The following is a 17,106-nucleotide window of genomic DNA, read 5'->3' on the forward strand; positions in this document are numbered from 1 at the left end:
AGAGAGAGGGAGAGAGAGAATCCCAAGCAGGCTCTATACTGTCAGTGCAGAGCCTAATGTGGGGTTCGAACTCACAAACCATGAGATCATGACCTGAGCCGAAGTCGGACGCTCAACCGACCGAGCCACCCGGGCGCCCCCACTTCTTTTGTGATTTCTTATGTTGCTTTGACATTTAGAAAGTTGGTTCCCGCCCAGAAATTTTTTCAATATTCACTTTTATTCTTTTAGTTATTTATATGTTGATTTCTTATGTTGACTTTTGATTTCTTAATCTAATCCATGTTTATATTGATACGTGATATGAAGTGAGAGTCTAAAATTTTTATTGACTAGTTAATAATTGCTACACCACTTATTGAATAATTCTTTCAATTCCTATGATGAATAATTCCCCTTGAAATTACAATATTAAATTCCTGATGTTTACTAATTTATGTATTCTTCACCACTGATGTGACTATTCTCACAAGTTTTATAAGTTTTAATTTTTTTTGAGAGGTAGTGTTCTCTACCCTTTAAAAAAATCTTCAGCTATTTCTTTGACAGTTATTTTCCCAGGTAAGGAACAGGTTACACTACCTCCGTGACCAAACTGCATAGTTAGTTGACTAGGATGGATACTACTGGTCCATACAAGAGTCCAGACTGTGGGACAAGCTGAGGTGTAAGAGGGTAAAATTAAGACTGTGAATAAAGGGCTTGAAAAAAAATAATCTTCCTGTGCCCTAAGGAATATCTGTACCCTTCTCTGTCCTGTGAACTTAAGTCCCATCTGTCCTGAGGACCCAGAGCTCGGGGCATCCAGAGGCATCCTGGGGAACCTGGTCTGTTCCAGACTTCTGCCTTCTTAATATCTACTGTATACATTAGACCATATTAGCTATACGTCAGACCCGCCTGCACTGTTTCCTTCCAGATCGCCTGTGCTACAGGCATTTGTTGGTTTGACCCAAGCTGAAAGCACAATTAATCATGTACCACACAGGCTGAGCTCAGGTGGAGGCAGAAATGGTTATAGGGATTAATAAAATTAATAGATAGTCAAAATTACTAAGTTATTTAAAATCAACACATTCCTCCCTTTTAGGCCCCTGGAATTTGCAATGGAGTAGGAAACTTAAAATCTGAAACCTCTTAAAAGGTATTCATTCTGCAGTAGCGCCCACATGAGGATACATCGGATGCATGCAGGGCCCGCACCTTGATTCAGAGCATCTGCTGTGTGCCACACCCTCTTCCCGGTAATGAAAACAGAGCATCAAGGGAGAGTTAAGCCCCTGTCCTGATGGAATTTAGATTCTATTGGGGGTCGGATGGGGAGACACAATGTTTAAAATGAACCGTTAAAAAAAAATAAAGTGGGGCGCCTGGGTGGCTCAGTCGGTTAAGCAGCCGACTTCAGCTCAGGTCACGATCTCGCGGTCCGTGAGTTTGAGCCCCACGTCGGGCTCTGGGCTGATGGCTCAGAGCCTGGAGCCTGCTTCCGATTCTGTGTCTCCCTCTCTGCCCCGCCCCCGTTCATGCTCTGTCTCTCTCTGTCTCAAAAATAAATAAAACGTTAAAAAAAAATTTAAAAAAAAAATAAAGTAAAATGCACCATTAAATGTATAAATATGATGTAGTGGTAAGTGTGAGGAAGCGTGAGACAGGTTAAGAAGTCAGAGAATAGATGGTGGGAACTCTGTGGGTTGTCAAGGAAGCCTCTCTGACAAATGACCTTTGAGCAGACCCCCAGAGGAAGCCAGGGGCTGAGTGAGACACGCAGGGAACGATTGTGGTGTCTGGAGGAACAGTGAGGAGTCTGGAGCCAGACAGGTTGTGGGGAGGGTCCTCTGGCCCCGTGGGCCACGGAGCAGGGGCTGACTCTGTATGCTTAGTGAAATGGGAGGCCCTGGAGGATGTGAGTGCAGGACCGACCCTTTCAGGAGGACCCCTTGGCTACTGTTGCAGAACAGACTGAAGTGAGGCCAGCGGGAAAGCAGGGGGTGCCAGTAGGAGGCCAGGGGAACTGCAGGGATTTCTCCTAGACCGGAGGCAGGGGTGCGGAGAGAGCATGCTCAGCGTGTTTCCATTTACGGAGGAAGGAGAAAACTGTGGGAGGAGCAGGTTTGGTTGGAGAGGTCGGGAGTGTGGGTTTGGCCATGTTAAGACGGAGATGCCCTATTGGACATCCAGAGGGAGGCTGGATTAGGGAACTGCAGAGCGGAGGTTCAGGAGAGAGGTCGTGATGCAGATATACATTGGGGGTCACTGGCTTGTGGAGGGTTCACGGCCGCGGGCTGCACGCTATTCCGACAAGTGAATGTGCACAGAGAAAAAAGCAGGGGAGACTGAGCCAAGGGACCTGCGGAGTTCAGAGGTCAGGAGGTGCAGAGGAGTGGGCAGAGCGATTGAAGCACTTTATCGACCAGTTTGAAATATATATATAATTTTCATTTAAATTTTATTTATTTAATTAATTAATTTATTTATTTATTTTAGAGAGAGTACACGAATGAGGGAAGGGCAGAGAGGGAGGAAGAGAGGGGATTCCAAGTGGGCCCCATGCCCAGCGTTGGAGCCTGATGCAGGGCTCAATCCCAAGACCCTGGGACCATGACCTGAGCCGAAATCAAGAGTGGGACGCTTCACTGACTGAGCCACCCAGGCGCCCATTTAAATTTTTAGATATTATTTTAACATTCTAATAAGCAGGTCTCCATTTGATTAAATCAAATTGCACACGGCACATACAGTGAGCAGCAATTTCCTTGTCCCCCAACCTTCCTGCACCCCTTCTCCCCGACTCAGAGGCTGCCACTTCTGACAGTTTCTGTGTTTACAGCTTCTGGGGGTTACCCTCTGTGGAAGAGCTTTAATTCTTCCCGATCACACTTCCCCCAAATCACTAAACGTTTGCTTTGTTTTGTTTTAAGAAGGTAAAACTTCAGTGTGGGGATCTTGTAATTGGATCAGAAGCATGAAGAGGGGCTGGGAATGTTTGACCAAGTTACTAGCAACTTCTTGAGCCCAGTCCTGGGAGCAGAGAGATACTAAGTCAAGACCCGGACACAGCAGATCCTACTCTCTTCCGTTCCTACAAATTCCTTCCCGTAAAGCAGTGAGTGAGTGTGTGTGCGTGAGAGAGAAACAGAGAGACACAGATATCTAACCTCTGTGGTGGCAGGGATGGCCTTGGGCTAGGTCACAAAGACAACCCATCTGGTCTAACTTTGGAGAATCTGGGAATGGCCAAGGGTCACATAAATTCTCCCAACTGTGGGTAATAGGGAAGAGATCAGACTACTGAGTCTATACCGTAGTTTCAAAATATCTACCCCTTAAAATATGGGTAGCACACCAATGGTCTCTAAGTTGTTGGGATGTCAGGTTAGCAATCTGTGCTTGTTCTAAGGAGAATCCCATGTCTTGTGAGTCATGTGTCTCTAACAGTTATTTTGACGGACATCTTCTATTTACCAAATGGCAAGTTCTGGTGAGAGAAGCAGTTTGTTAGAATCTGATTTATTCATCAGGTAGATTTATAGTCGATTTGAAGAGAATAGATTAATCTGAGGATTTTACTAATGGCACGAAAGTCTTCATGAGTGAAAGGACATGTTATCAGTCATTTGCTTTAAAATACTCCCACCCACCACCCCAAGACAATTGGAGATATAAATGAAGCAAGACTGTGTGAGTGTGACTGTTTGAAGCTACATTACTGATACAACAAGGCTCCTGATACTGTATTTTCTCTACTCTCGGCCTGCTTGGACATTTCTGCAAGGAAAAGCTAAGCAAGAAGAAAAGTATTAATGAGGCTTTAAAATGAGCTCCAGGATGGGCCACCTGGGTGGCTCAGTCAGTTGAGCATCTGACTCTTGATTTTAGCTCAGGTCATGATCTCGCGGTTCATGAGTTCAAGCCCTGCATCAGGCACCGTGCTGACAGCATGGAGCCTGCTTGGGATTCTCTCCCTCTATCTCTGCCTCTCTCTCTCCCTCTCTCTCGAAATAAAGAAATAGACATAAAAAAATAAAATAGAATGACCTCTAGGCTTTATCTTACTCAGCCCACAATCTTCCCTTGGAATTCTGTTCTGCAGTCAAGGCTACTTAGTATAGTTGTATATGCACTTTGAAATGCAAAATTTGGTGGTGGCGAAATATAAAGTATTGTTAATGATTTATGATTTATATAATTATCACTAGATTTACTGCGAGGTCAAGATAAGGTCCCCCTTCAAGGCTCCTGGCCTTGCTGACCGCCCTGGGCTGCTAGAGGAGTCAGGAGCATCTGAGACCTCATGCTGCAATGGGCCCCCACCCAGGGCAGCTGCTCCAGTCTGCACCTCCTGTCACTGCTGCTGATAGATTTGTCCTGGGAGCTGGTGACATATGATATACGACATATGATGAACTGATTCTGCTTTTCTCTAAGTTACTGCAAACTTTTCCCTTCAGGGACGAAGCAACACTTCCGGTCGTGATGAGAGACTGAGCAAGATAAGGACAAAGAAGACCATGGGGCTGGAGTGGGCAGGGACCTTAGAGATACCGTTTAGTCTGCTGGTGTCCTCAGCGAGGGGAAGAGCAATCCTCCCTGAGTCGACAGGCCCACAGGCCCTAGTCTGAGCATGCTGATGGCGGCACTGTTGCCTCACAGGGTCTGTTCTGGTGATGAAGGCCAACTTTCCCCTCTATCACCCTGGAGTTCCCTCAGATTTGCCTCCAGTCTTCAGAGTCCAGGCCCAACAGGCTGGAGCCCCGGAAAGTTGCTTTCAGCCTTAGCCCTCCTCAGGTGTTCACTTCCTGTCCTGGAGCCTGCCAGCTTCCCAGAAAGCCTCACGGCAAAAATGTCCCTTTCTTGCTTGGGAAACCAGACCTCCCAAGGGTTCCCAATGGGGCAGTCTCATTAAATATACCATAACCCAACACTGGTAATTTTTCAGAGTCTGGAATGACTCAGTCTTAATTCAGTCTTCAATAAATAATGTGCTAGAGAGCTTCGCTTTGGCCTGTTCACGCATTGTTTGCAATTCTCCCTCCTGAGGGAACAATGAGGCCAGCATGTCCTTCCTTGAAGCCATAGACTCCCAAATATCTCATTTTCTGTGGGCTTAGCTTTACTTTTGCAAAGGAACAGGCTACCCCGGAGGTGAATACAATTTTCCACCTCTTCTAAACCGATCTGAATGGACAGACTTTCCTGCTTCTGTTCTTACCAGTGGTGTTTCAAATGCCTCAGCACCAAGGTTTGGTCAGAGTGGGGCTCTGGGTCAAGACGCTTTCTCGTCACTCAGCGGTGGGAGAGAGAACTTCTTCCAAGCACAGGGTTTAGGGATCTTAGCCCTGGGATGCAAAGCTGGCTCCTTCCTTTTACATCTCATTCCTGGGAACACTGCTTTCCTGTAGCGCAGCAACCCCTGGTACGGTAAGAAAAATATTCAAACTTCTAAAAAGTAAAACACTGAGTTATTTATTTATTTATTTATTTATTAATAGTTTTCTCCTTTTTAAAAAAAAATGTTTATTCATTTTTGAGAGAGAGAGGGAGGGAGCAAGTGCAAGCTGGGGATGGCAGAGAGAGACAGAGAGGGACAGAGGATCTGAACCGGGCTCTGTGCTGACAGCAGAGAGCCCAATGAGCTCAATGAGCTCAAGCTCACAAACCGCAAGATCATGACCTGAGCCAACATAGGACACTTAACTGACTGAGCCACCCAGGAGTCCCTATTTATTTATTTAAGTTTATACATTTATTTTTAGAGACAGACAGTGTGCGTGCAAGAGACTGCAGGGGAGGGGCAGAGAGAGAGAATTCAAAGCAGGCCCTGCACCATCAGCACAGAGCCCCACATGGGGTTTGAACTCACGAATCCTGAGATTGTGACCTGAGCCGAAATTGAGAGTCAGACACTCAACCAACTGAGCCACCTAGGCGCCCCAAACACTGAGTACTTTAAAGAAAACTGAGATACATTAATTTATTTTCCCAAGTACAAAGTCTACTCAAAAACAATTTAAGGAACACCCACTATGTGTCAGGCATTCCCTTCTTGCCACAGATTACCTGGGTTCCCCTTTTGACATGTCATCTCATGATGTGAAGTTCTTTGCCCGGGATAGTTGCCTAGGGTATCAGCATGCAGTGAGGCAAAGATGGGATTTTTTATAAAGTGCAGAAACTGAGAACAAAGAGTAAGAACACCCCAAATAGTGAGGCTGTGGGCCACCAAGGTCAGCAACTGCCCAGTTCTCATTGTTCTACTTTCCAAGTTGGGAGCATCTTTTTTGTACTTGTTATTATGCTTTTCTTATTCTCAAGCCTTAGCACGATCATTTGCCCGAGGGACAATACATGACAGTGACAGGTGAATGGCACAAGTTTCTAACAAAGTCACCGCTGATGACATGGGGCCCAAAGCATCACGAAGGCACAGCTCCCTCCCCAGGTAAACAGTGTGGTCAGAAATAAGGGTGAGAACTCTAGCAAGGCCAAGAGGAAAGGGGGAGGTGGTGATGGTAAAGTACAACTTGGTCTGTCTAGTTAGCACCCCATAAAACAGCTGCCCGGTGACCTGCCTGCAGGCCTGTGATACGCTCAGAGTGCTTTGGGCAAGTCCTATCCTGCTTCAGAGCAGAGCCAGCCTCCAGCTGGCCTGGACAGGCAAGAATGATCGGCCGAGGCCTGAGATGGGAATACTGGTCAACATCAAGACCATAGGGAAGGAATAGTATCACACGACCTGCCGATTTGTGAACAAGAAACTTGCTCCTCAACCCAAAATCTCAGTTAATAGCTATTTATTTCCTTATAACCTGAGTCCTCCTTCCCCTGTTGATGACTTCAATGTCTCTGACCCCTCTGAGATGGTGAAAACCTGAGAAAGGGCAGCCGTGAGCTTCTGTATGCTATGGGCAATACTATTTCCCCTGTGGAATGATTTGGGAAGGTTTGCATGGGTGGTTGTGAGCTAGGGAAGGGCAAAGGATCGGACGGTGTGCCCACCTATAAAAAGCGGGAGCAGAAGAAAGCTTTTAGCTGGAAAAATACTTTCACATCCTCCCAGTTAGTTTCACTTGGATTAACACCCCTCATGGGTTCAGGTCAGAAATGGGAAAGACCCAGAGAGGAGAAAGGTGTGGAGGGATTGATAGGAAATCGAAGAGAGGTGATGGGCAATGAGAAGCCAAAGACTGTAAGAGAAGAGAAATTAAATTTGTTTCGGTCGAGATCAAACTATCCCCAGCACCTCTCTCTTTGGGCCCACGTTTATCATGTAGATAATTCCAAGTGTCCAGGACTTTCAGAGTGTCTCCCGAAGTCACAGGAGGGCTCATGTATAACATTTTCTTTTTTCATGGATTGCCTTTCACACGGTTTCTCCTTTAAAGTGATATCGGTGGCTTTTTTTTTTCTTCAGAGAGTTTTTTTTTTTTACTTTTCCCATGGGGGCCTCTCTGAGGAAGAAATTAAATGATGTAGGTTAAAGAGTAAAAAAAAAAAATTTTTTTTTTTTTTTTTTTTTACAAAATAAGGTATTTGGGGGCAAAGTAATTGCCATTTTCAAGTGATACATACCTGCTTCTATGTGTCACTGATCTTTCTAGGCTTTCTTTTGTCAGTTTAAAAATTTGTCTTATTCCCTGAAAGTTTTAACTGCTAATACCTGGGGGCAGGTGGAGGATGTGAGATGCCTGAATTAGGGCAGGTGTGCCTGGCAAAAATCTAAGGCACCTCTCTGGTAGGGAGATGAACTCCAGCCAAGATAAGTTAGGAGACCATTTAAGGATGATTATGATATCCTGGTGATGCTGAGTTCTAATTAACTGCTGTTAGCCACTGGGTGGGGGGTGGGGGACAGAGGAGAGCATGATATTTCTAAACGCTAGGTGGAAAAGAGTGAAAATCATTTCTTTCCGATAATGAGCTTGTTCCCGAATTGGCTAATGGGTATTTTTAAAGCCGTGCTAAATTAAAGGAATCCAACTATCTCACTAGTGTTTTGTAGCACACGGGTTCAGGGAGACTATGTGGGATATCCAAAGGGGTTCTATACATAAATTGGACTTAATTGCTCTAAGAGACACTGGCGCTTTCTTTAATCAGAATGGAAATAAGGATAAGCTGAGGCCTTACACATATGTGGTACTTAAGGGAGCAAACTAATGGTGTGCCTTTGTGTAGCTGTTAGTGGGCAGAAGGAAAGGCAGGCTAAAATTGGGAGGTCTGCCAGCTTACATATTTTTCTCCTCCTTGCTTTTGCAGCTCCTAGTGCTCCCTTCTCATAGGCCTCCCTGCCTGTGCCGTAGAGCTCTCTGCTGAGATGGATGATGGAGGTATTAACAAGGAACTGAAGCAGAAGTTAAACTTTTCCTACTGTGAAGAAGAGGGTGAGCATGAAGGGCAGGAGGAAGCACCAGAGAACAGTGAGGCCCAGAGCCAAACCCCAGACAAGTCTCAAGTTCAGGAGACAGAGGCAAAGTGCACCCCCCCCAGACCTTCCCTCGGTAGCATTCATGAAGTCGGTACATTTCAGGAAACAGACACGATGAGTCCCAATCAGGGTCTGAGGACTCCAGTGTCACACTCTCGCAAATGTCCTGAGACACCAGCCCAGCCAGATAGCAGGAGCAAGCTGCTGCATTGTGAGAGCCCCTCCACTCCCAAAGTAAGTAAGTTGTGGAGGAAAGGGGACCCAAGCCCCCAAGATCTGTGCTCCTTTGGTTCCGCTGATGGGGAAGGAGGATGCGTTCGTTTATGTGTATCTGGCAGATTTGCCTCACAGGCTATGTATCTCCTCAATTACATATTAATTGGTGAAAATGAAGACGAGTTCAAAGTTCCCAGAAAACAGAACTAAATGCCTTGCTAGCTCTCTTCTCAAAACCATTGACATCAGCAACTATTTGGTGTAGGCCACAAATAAATCTTGGTGGGGAAAAAATTCCTGGTTGAAGAATATTGGAACCAGAAGGAATATTTTTATTTATTTAAAAAAATTTATTTTAATGTTTGTTTATTTTTGAGACAGAGACAGAATGCAAGTGGGTTGGGGCAGAGAGAGAGGGAGGCACAGAATCTGAAGCAGGCTCCAGGCTCTGAGCTGTCAGCACAGAGCACGACACGGGGCTTGAACTCACGAACCACAAGATCGTGACCTGAGCTGAAGTCGGTCGGACGCTCAACTGACTGAGCCATCGGAAGGAATATTTTTTTTTTAATTTTTTTTTTTAACGTTTATTTATTTTTGAGACAGAGAGAGACAGAGCATGAACGGGGGAGGGTCAGAGAGAGAGGGAGACACAGAATCTGAAACAGGCTCCAGGCTCTGAGCTGTCAGCACAGAGCCCGACGCGGGGCTCAAACTCACGGAGTGCAAGATCATGGCCTGAGCCGAAGTCGGCTGCCCAACCGACTGAGCCACCCAGGCGCCCCTGGAAGGAATATTTTTAAAAATGTTTATTTATTTTGAGAAAGAGAGGGTGGGGCGTTCGCACATGAGCGTGTGAGCACGAAGGAGGGGCAGAGAGAGAATCCCAAGCATGAACTGGAAGTAATATTAAGATCTAGAGCCCTAGTGCTTTCTGCAAACGAGAAGATCAACGTTTTAAGAGTTGAACTGGCTTTTGGCTCGGCCAATGGCAGAGGCAGGACTAGAAACCTGATCTTTTGGTCTCAGTCTACTACTGTTCTTTCCATTACGCCAACTGGCTCTCCTTTTATGTAATTATTTACTAATATTTCCTAATAAAAGAGTGTTCACATTCACTGTTGGAACACATTCACATATCTTTGCTGCTGCTCTTCCCAGAAGGAAATCCTCCCCTCTCCTCGGACCCGTGAGACACCGGCTCTTCTATGTGAGCAAAGAGGTAACTTGTTGATACTTCTCTATAAGCTGCGGAGGGCAAATAGGCAAAGGTCCCAGGTGGTCGGCTTCATCCTTTATTCTTGCTGTGATTATTCTCCTGTTATATCTACACGTCATTAAAATCAGGGTTGGGGCAGGGTTAGCTCTGACAGACGAGTGCCATGGTGTGTGAGCCTCAGCACTGGTATTAACTCCGCTTTCTGCTGGCTCAGCTTGAGGTGCTTAAGGCTGTCAGAACAACATCCGCGCTGCTGTTTGTAGCACAGTTACTGTCAGCAGGTCTCTGCAGTTCCTACTGCGCGTGCACACCACGACCACCAGGGAGGACTAAGCTTCTTGACTGTATTGTGGACGAACGGCTTTCATACGCTTAGGTGTCCATTGTGGGTTTTTCAATGGTCCCAACACCAATAATCCTTTTACTTTTTCCAGAAGCCAGTGTGGGCAAGGGGTACAAGACAGTCTCTGCCCTCAAAGTGCTTACAATCAGCAGAAAGACTGGGTGATATAGACACTGTATGACAGGTGCTTCCAGAGTGGTTTTGACGTATGTAAATTAGGTGGAGAGTGGGTTGAAAGAACATGGCTCTGAGCAAGACCACACAGGAAAGGAAATGGGACACGTTGTGTATATTTCATTTCATTCACTCACTTAAAATGGAGCACGTTGATATCGGACCTTCTGCTGGAAAACCTTATTCACTGCATCAAAAAGCATCCAAAAAATGAATACAGATAAACAACTGAAACAATAAAGTTCGGATCAGGCATGCTGAGAAAGGATTGGGAATTGAGTCTCAAGATCAGGAATGCCCTTCCTGAGAGCAGTCCTCAAGGATGAGTTGGAATGAACTAGGTAAAGACGGAAACGAGAACTGAAAGCCAAGGGAAAAGCATCTACTGAGTTAAGAGGGAAAAGATCATGTCCCACCTAGAAATTGCATGTTGCTCAGTGACAGGGGCCTGTATGTGAGAGGGTGCAGGCAGTGAGGCCAGAGCTAGATCTACTTTAAAAAAATTTTTTTTTAGTGTTTATTTATTTTTGAAAGAGTGAGAGAGAGAGTGCAAGTGTGGGAGGGACTGAGAGAATCCGAAGCAGGCTCCAAGCTCTGAGCTGTCAGATGGAGCCTGACGTGGAGCTCGAACTCCCAAATCGTCAGATCATTACCTGAGCTGCAGTCAAGACGCTTAGCTGACTGAGCCACCCAGAAACCCCCCAGATCTTATTTTGAAAACTTAGAGACAGTCATCAAATGGTTTTGATCAGAGGTCTTTTTGAAGAACTGACCATCAGGTGAAGGCTGGCATGTTGTGGGAGAGACCTTGAGGCACAGCAGTATTTACGACACATTGGCTAACAAAGGAGAAAGGCCTGAATTAGGTCAGTGGTGGACAGTGAGAAAGTGAGAGATGCTTAGGATTTGGTAAGTGACTTTGGTGTGGGATTGTCGAGCTCAATGGTCAAGAAAGAATTTGAGACCTTTTATGCTGCGAAAAGGTGTTTTTATTACAGCTTGGGGCCAGGACCTGTGGACAGAAAGAGCTGCATTGTGATTGTGAGGAGTGACTGATTATATAGGGTTTTCCATCCTATGGAGGTGAAGGTGATGTTAGGGCTCCAGGAAAGGCCTATAGGAGTCAATAGGTTCCTGGAGATTTCTTATTGTGTTATTCTTGTAAATCATTAAGACAGTTACAAACTGTAGTGGAGTTTCATGTCCTACATGCCTGTGATCTTTATCAACTGCCCATTTATTTTTCCCTTGCCTTTGTTCTTAGGCAGTTCCTAGTGCCTGAGGAATGTTATATATCCCACCTTAAGCGTGGAGAAGGTGGGAATTGCGGGGTGTCAGCTCGTGTTTTTCTGTCAGCTTGCTTTTTGTTTTCTCCTCGTATCTTACCCTTAAGTCTTTAAGATTGTTGAAAGCAGAAGGTCTCTTTCTAGCTTCTTCCTGCTGAATAGGGGCGTATAGATGTCCCTACCTATGGGCCAACACCGTTCAGTTGGGGAACGTACAGGGGAGTTACAAGGCAGAGGCAGCTGGGTCCGGTGTAGACAGCGAAGAAGTATCTCCATGGTTGGTAAAGAAGGTCATCGTTGTTTGAAGAGCAGTTTGGGATCTTGTACAGGTTCACAAGAGTAAGAAGGCATGTCAGTTTGTTCATTGGTTTTTCTGTGAAGGAGGTACAGGTTTTATTCTTGATATGAGCCCAGGAAGAGTATCCCTCTAATTTGACTACAGTGGGAGTATATAATATGACCCAATAAAGACCTTTCTATTTTTTAAAATAAGTTCATTTATTTATTTTGAGAGAGAGAGAGAGAGAGGGAGCGAGAACAAGCACATGTGTGCACGCATGGACAGGGGAAGGGCAGAGAGAGAGGGAGACAGAGAATCGCAATCAGGCTCTGCACTGTCAGCACAGAGCCTGACTCAAGGCTCACTCTCATAAACTGAGATCATGACCTGAGCTGAAATCAGGTGGACACTTAACCAAGTCTCCCGGGGGTGGGGGGTGGGGGGTGGGGGGGCGGGGCCTGGATCTTTCCATTTTGGATATAAGGCCCTGCTGTATTAGACTCCCAATCTTTTTTTTTTTTTTTACGTTTTATTTATTTTTGTGACAGAGAGAGACAGAGCATGAACGGGGGAGGGGCAGAGAGAGAGGGAGACACAGAATCAGAAGCAGGCTCCAGGCTCTGAGCCGTCAGCCCAGAGCCCGACGCGGGGCTCGAACTCATGGACCGCGAGATCATGACCTGAGCTGAAGTTGGACGCTTAACCGACTGAGCCACCCAGGCGCCCCTAGACTCCCAATCTTTTAAATAAATCACATCTCTGGGGCTTACATGAGATGGACTTCCAGTTATAGTTAAACCAGGTTTTAGGAGCATGTGATCAGTATATTCATTAAGTAACTTATGAATTAAACCAGCCTTGAGTGAATAATTTAATAAAGTATTAGAATCTTCACCCAATAACTGGTCCACTGTAAGGAATGGTCTTCTATACCATTCAAAGGGCTGAGTCCTAGAGGTTGTTTTGGTGCAGCCCTAATCCTGAGAAGTTCTGCTCATAAAAGAATATCCCAGTTTCCCTGGGTCTCTAGACTAAGTTTAGCAAGGAGTTGTTTCAAAGTATGATGAGCTTTCTCCACCTTTCCAGAGGGTTGTAGATGCCAGGCTGAATGTAGAAAACATTTAATTTTTAAAGTTCATGCTATTTGTTTGGTTATTTATGTAGTAAAAGGACTATTGTCACTTTGGAGGGATTGTGGGAGGGCAAATCTAGGAATAATCTCTTGCAACAAAACTTTGGTGACTTTTGTGGCTCTTTCCGTTGGACATGGAAAGGCCTCGATCCACCCAGTGAAAATCTCAACAAACACTAGTAGGAACTTCTAGCCTTTGCAAGGAGGCATTTGTGTGATCTAAAGCTGCCAGTCCTCTCCTGGATATGTTCCATGCCTTTCTACTGATTTTGAAAGGGAGGGGGGTGTGGATGGTACCTTCCAGATTTACTTGCATACAAATAGTACAATATTGGCAGACTTATTTTATTGTAGCTGTTAAATTCACTCCGTCAAATGTATTTTTAATTCAATGTTTTAAAGCATTTTTGCCCAAGTAAGTAGCCTGGTATAAACCCTATATTACCTTCCACTGGTTATTTTTGGATATAAAGATTTTCCCCTCATTATTAACAAGTCAGTCCTGTGCATTTTTTTCAATATCCTCATTCCTGGGCTATATGAATTTCTTGGTCTGAATAGACTTTAGCTTGCCTTTTGTTCTCTCATCAACTTGATGGAGAGGTTGAGGGGAAAATGAGGGATCTAGGGTCCTGTGAGGCTTCTGTCTTGTTTGAGTAGATGATATCTTGAATCAAGATAGTTGATGCTAGAGGACATACAGGTCTGGAGAAAGCAGACATGTCCTGTAAATCATTGGATAAATGAGTCTGGAGTGCAGGAAAACACTAAATTGGAGATCTAAATTTGGATGTCATTACCATTTTGGAAGTTGTTGAAGCCTTGGGTGCAGATAAGCTCAAGTAGCCTGGGTGCCAGAGTAAGAAGAGAAGTGGTCCAAGTTAGGAATTCTGGAAATGCCATGATTTGAGGGACAGAAAAAGAACAGAGCTTGAAAGGGAAACTGGAAATGCTACTGAAGAATGCACACTTTGTGAGGAATATAGTTTGGATCAGAAGAGAGAGAGGGGACACTGATCAGCAGCGGTGTTATGCCAAAGACAAGAATGCACAGGAAAGGAGCATTTGCCTAGTTCAGGCTTGCCCAAGAGATAGGACTAGAAATCATGTGAAGTGACTTCAGGTCACCATAAAGACTTCCTAGCAGAACTACCTGGAAATAGAAGAGCGTCCCAAGGAGGCTGTATGTCCCTGTGGCTAAATGCACTGAACACTAGTTGATGATCACTTGGTAGGAACACTGTAGGGGGGATTCAAGCATCAGGGGACTAACTGTACCAACTGGGCCTTTAAAGTCTTTCCAAGTCCTGAGACACTATGATGTTGTGTCTTGAAGGTGGGAGGTATTCCTCAATTTTTCTTCCCCTCTATCCTCTGTACCAGAGCTGTTACTTCTAGAATTAGCTATACTCCCTGGAACACATTTATACTCTCAATCTGGACATCTTTCTCCAGAAACTTTCAATCTGCTCTACTTTTAGGCAGAACTTCCTTTCATACACCTTGTTCCAAACTAAGTTCTTTTGAATTTCCAAAAGAATTACTCATTATTCTATTATTCTGGCAATAAAAATCCATGTTAATATAATTCATATATTTCCCTGTGTCATAAGCAGAGCTCCCAAAATCTATCGGCCTTCATATTTCAAGATTAGGAATTCTGATATTGTCTGCCTTGATGTGGATACTTCTCCTTCTTTTTGTCAGAAAATGTCTAGGCTCTTTTTGTTGTCCTTGAAGTGTGGTCACCAGGATGTGCATCATTTCAGGTGTGGATGCCCCACTGTTTCATATGTGATAGATACGTTTTACTTTCCATATAATCATCAGTATCACAAAAAACTGCTTCTCAGGGACCGATTTACTGTAATTCTATGTTCATTGCCTGAGTCACAGACAATTGAGAAATATTATATAGTATAGTTGTACTTTGAGCAAGTACTCAGTCCTATAATACACTTACAGGAAAATTGTGAGTTTATTATTGATAGCCTTGTCTGACAATAGCCCCAGGATTGTTCATCCTATAAACTCTAAGACCTGTAAAACCCTTGTAAAAACTTGACGCCAGCAAGGCCTTTTTCTTCATATAAAAAAAAAAAAGGTTAGGTTACTGGCTGTACTCTGTATTTTCCTTCATTTCTGCTTTTGTCATTTTGGATTTCTAATTTCAGTATTCATTCTTTGTATCCTTACATTCTTGAACTACATTTTTATAGCGTGAATCATGTTATAGTCTAGCTTCTGCTTCTACTCTGAAAGCCATGGACAGAGAATGTCAAATAGTGGCATTCTTTTAGAAAGAGCCCCACAGTAAATGATTATGAGGTTATATCATGGCCCTGTGTCTACTGCTATGCCCATAACACAACCATTCCTCTGGCGCCTGACTTAGGTCATAATGGCGTTCTGCTGTCTCCTCAGAATTCTTTGTCTTTGGCCTGTCACCTCTGTCCTTTTGTTTAGTTCTGGTAAGTTTGTAGGCCTGATGTTCTCTTACTGTACCCCACTTGGAGTGGGAAGTACACCACATTTTCCTACTTACTGGTATGTTGGTTATTAGCCACTACAAAGCTCAGATGATTATTTTTCAATTTCTTTACCCCATTTTATGGAAATTTTCTCCTTTGGTGTTGTATTATAAGTGGAACTGGAAGCTTCTTCCGTGATTAGATAGTCTATGAAATCCTTCCTGTACAAAGTGAATACTTCTGCAAGACTGATGGGCTGGTGACTAACAGACTGTGCATTCCTTAAGAGATGGAATTCACCTATGTATGCCTCAGCATCTAGCCCAGTATCTACTAATTAGGAGGCACCAAACAAATGTTTGGATGAATGATATAGGGGGAGTTAAAGCATACATTGAGAACATAAGGACCAGGTCTTTTAGAGTCCTTTTTGTTTGTCTAAGCTTCAGCCTATCATCTTTAAAAAGTTAGTGGTAGAAGTACAGTTGGTATTTTTCTGGTCATCAGAATTGCCCAGGGGAAGGCAGTGGAGCTTAACAAAAGTACAGACTCCTGTGTTGATTCCTTGAGTTGGAATATCTAGAGGAAGACCAGGAATCTTTATTTTTCATAACAGGACCAGTTACAATGCAGCTAGTTTGCACTGAACCAGATAACCTCTGATTCCTTTTCAGCAATAACATTCTTTGGTTCAAATATTAACTAGCTGATAATGGATTTTTTTTTTTTTTAACTAAACTCCTTCTGTCTTCCCTTTTTGTCATCCTCATTCAGTGTCTGCTGAGCCAGTCAGTGATTTCTTCAACAGAGAAGCTCCCCTCCCGAGGCTCTAGGCACTTGAGGCTCACACCTATTCCCCTTGTGGATGAGATGACCTCATCGGCTCTGGTCAATATTAATCCCTTTACGCCAGAGTCCTATAGAAAACAATTCCTTCAATCCAATGGCAAGAGGAAAGCCCGAAGAGATCTGTAAGTGTACTGTTGCCTCTAACTTTTGAGAACTGATCTTACTATGGTCAAGTAGAAGGAAGAGTGTAAAAGTAAGATTAGGAACAAGAACTCTATTTGAATGCAGTTCACACATCCCCTCCTTCCTAAATGTTAATGTGGGTTTGTGACCTGCTTTTGGCACAGAGATTCCAGCATATCCCCATTCTGAAGTGTACTGTGAGGGCCCTTCTCTATAAAAGAATAGGACAGAGTAAGCCATAGACCGCTGACTTCCATTAGCAAGTTGAATGAGCTACAGAATTGCATTTAGGAGGTCTCCTCTGGTTAACAGAAGGCTAGCCCCGGGGAAGGTGTAGCTCACCCTTCAAGGTGTAGCTCACCCTTTACTACTGCTTCAAGTCTAGCTTGTGTGACTCGGGGCTATAGAGCAAGGATTTGAACTTTTCCACAGGTGATGGCAGATCGACTACTGAGAAAAAAGATAGTGTTGCGTTTGGAGGTGCTAAGAATGGAAAGCCAAATTGCATGCTCCACAAAGCCGCTGAATGGTAGAAATTGTCCAGATGAGGATTGTGCAGATTACTCAGGGACATTTCTTGACCATGTC

The 17,106-nt window shown here is 44.4% G+C and overlaps 1 protein-coding gene across 1 annotated transcript in view; it reads left to right on the forward strand.

The window, feature by feature from the left end:
- Positions 1-17,106, forward strand: part of WEE2 (WEE2 oocyte meiosis inhibiting kinase) — a 40,747-nt gene that overhangs the window by 3,352 nt on the left and 20,289 nt on the right. The window contains exons 2-4 of the mRNA XM_042977220.1: positions 8,264-8,659; positions 15,478-15,546; positions 16,321-16,517. Coding sequence (XP_042833154.1) covers positions 8,264-8,659; positions 15,478-15,546; positions 16,321-16,517 — 662 coding nt within the window. The remainder of the gene's footprint in view (positions 1-8,263; positions 8,660-15,477; positions 15,547-16,320; positions 16,518-17,106) is intronic.

Source organism: Panthera tigris, chromosome A2 (genome assembly GCF_018350195.1).
Source record: "Panthera tigris isolate Pti1 chromosome A2, P.tigris_Pti1_mat1.1, whole genome shotgun sequence".
Classification (NCBI taxonomy): Eukaryota; Metazoa; Chordata; class Mammalia; order Carnivora; family Felidae; genus Panthera; species Panthera tigris.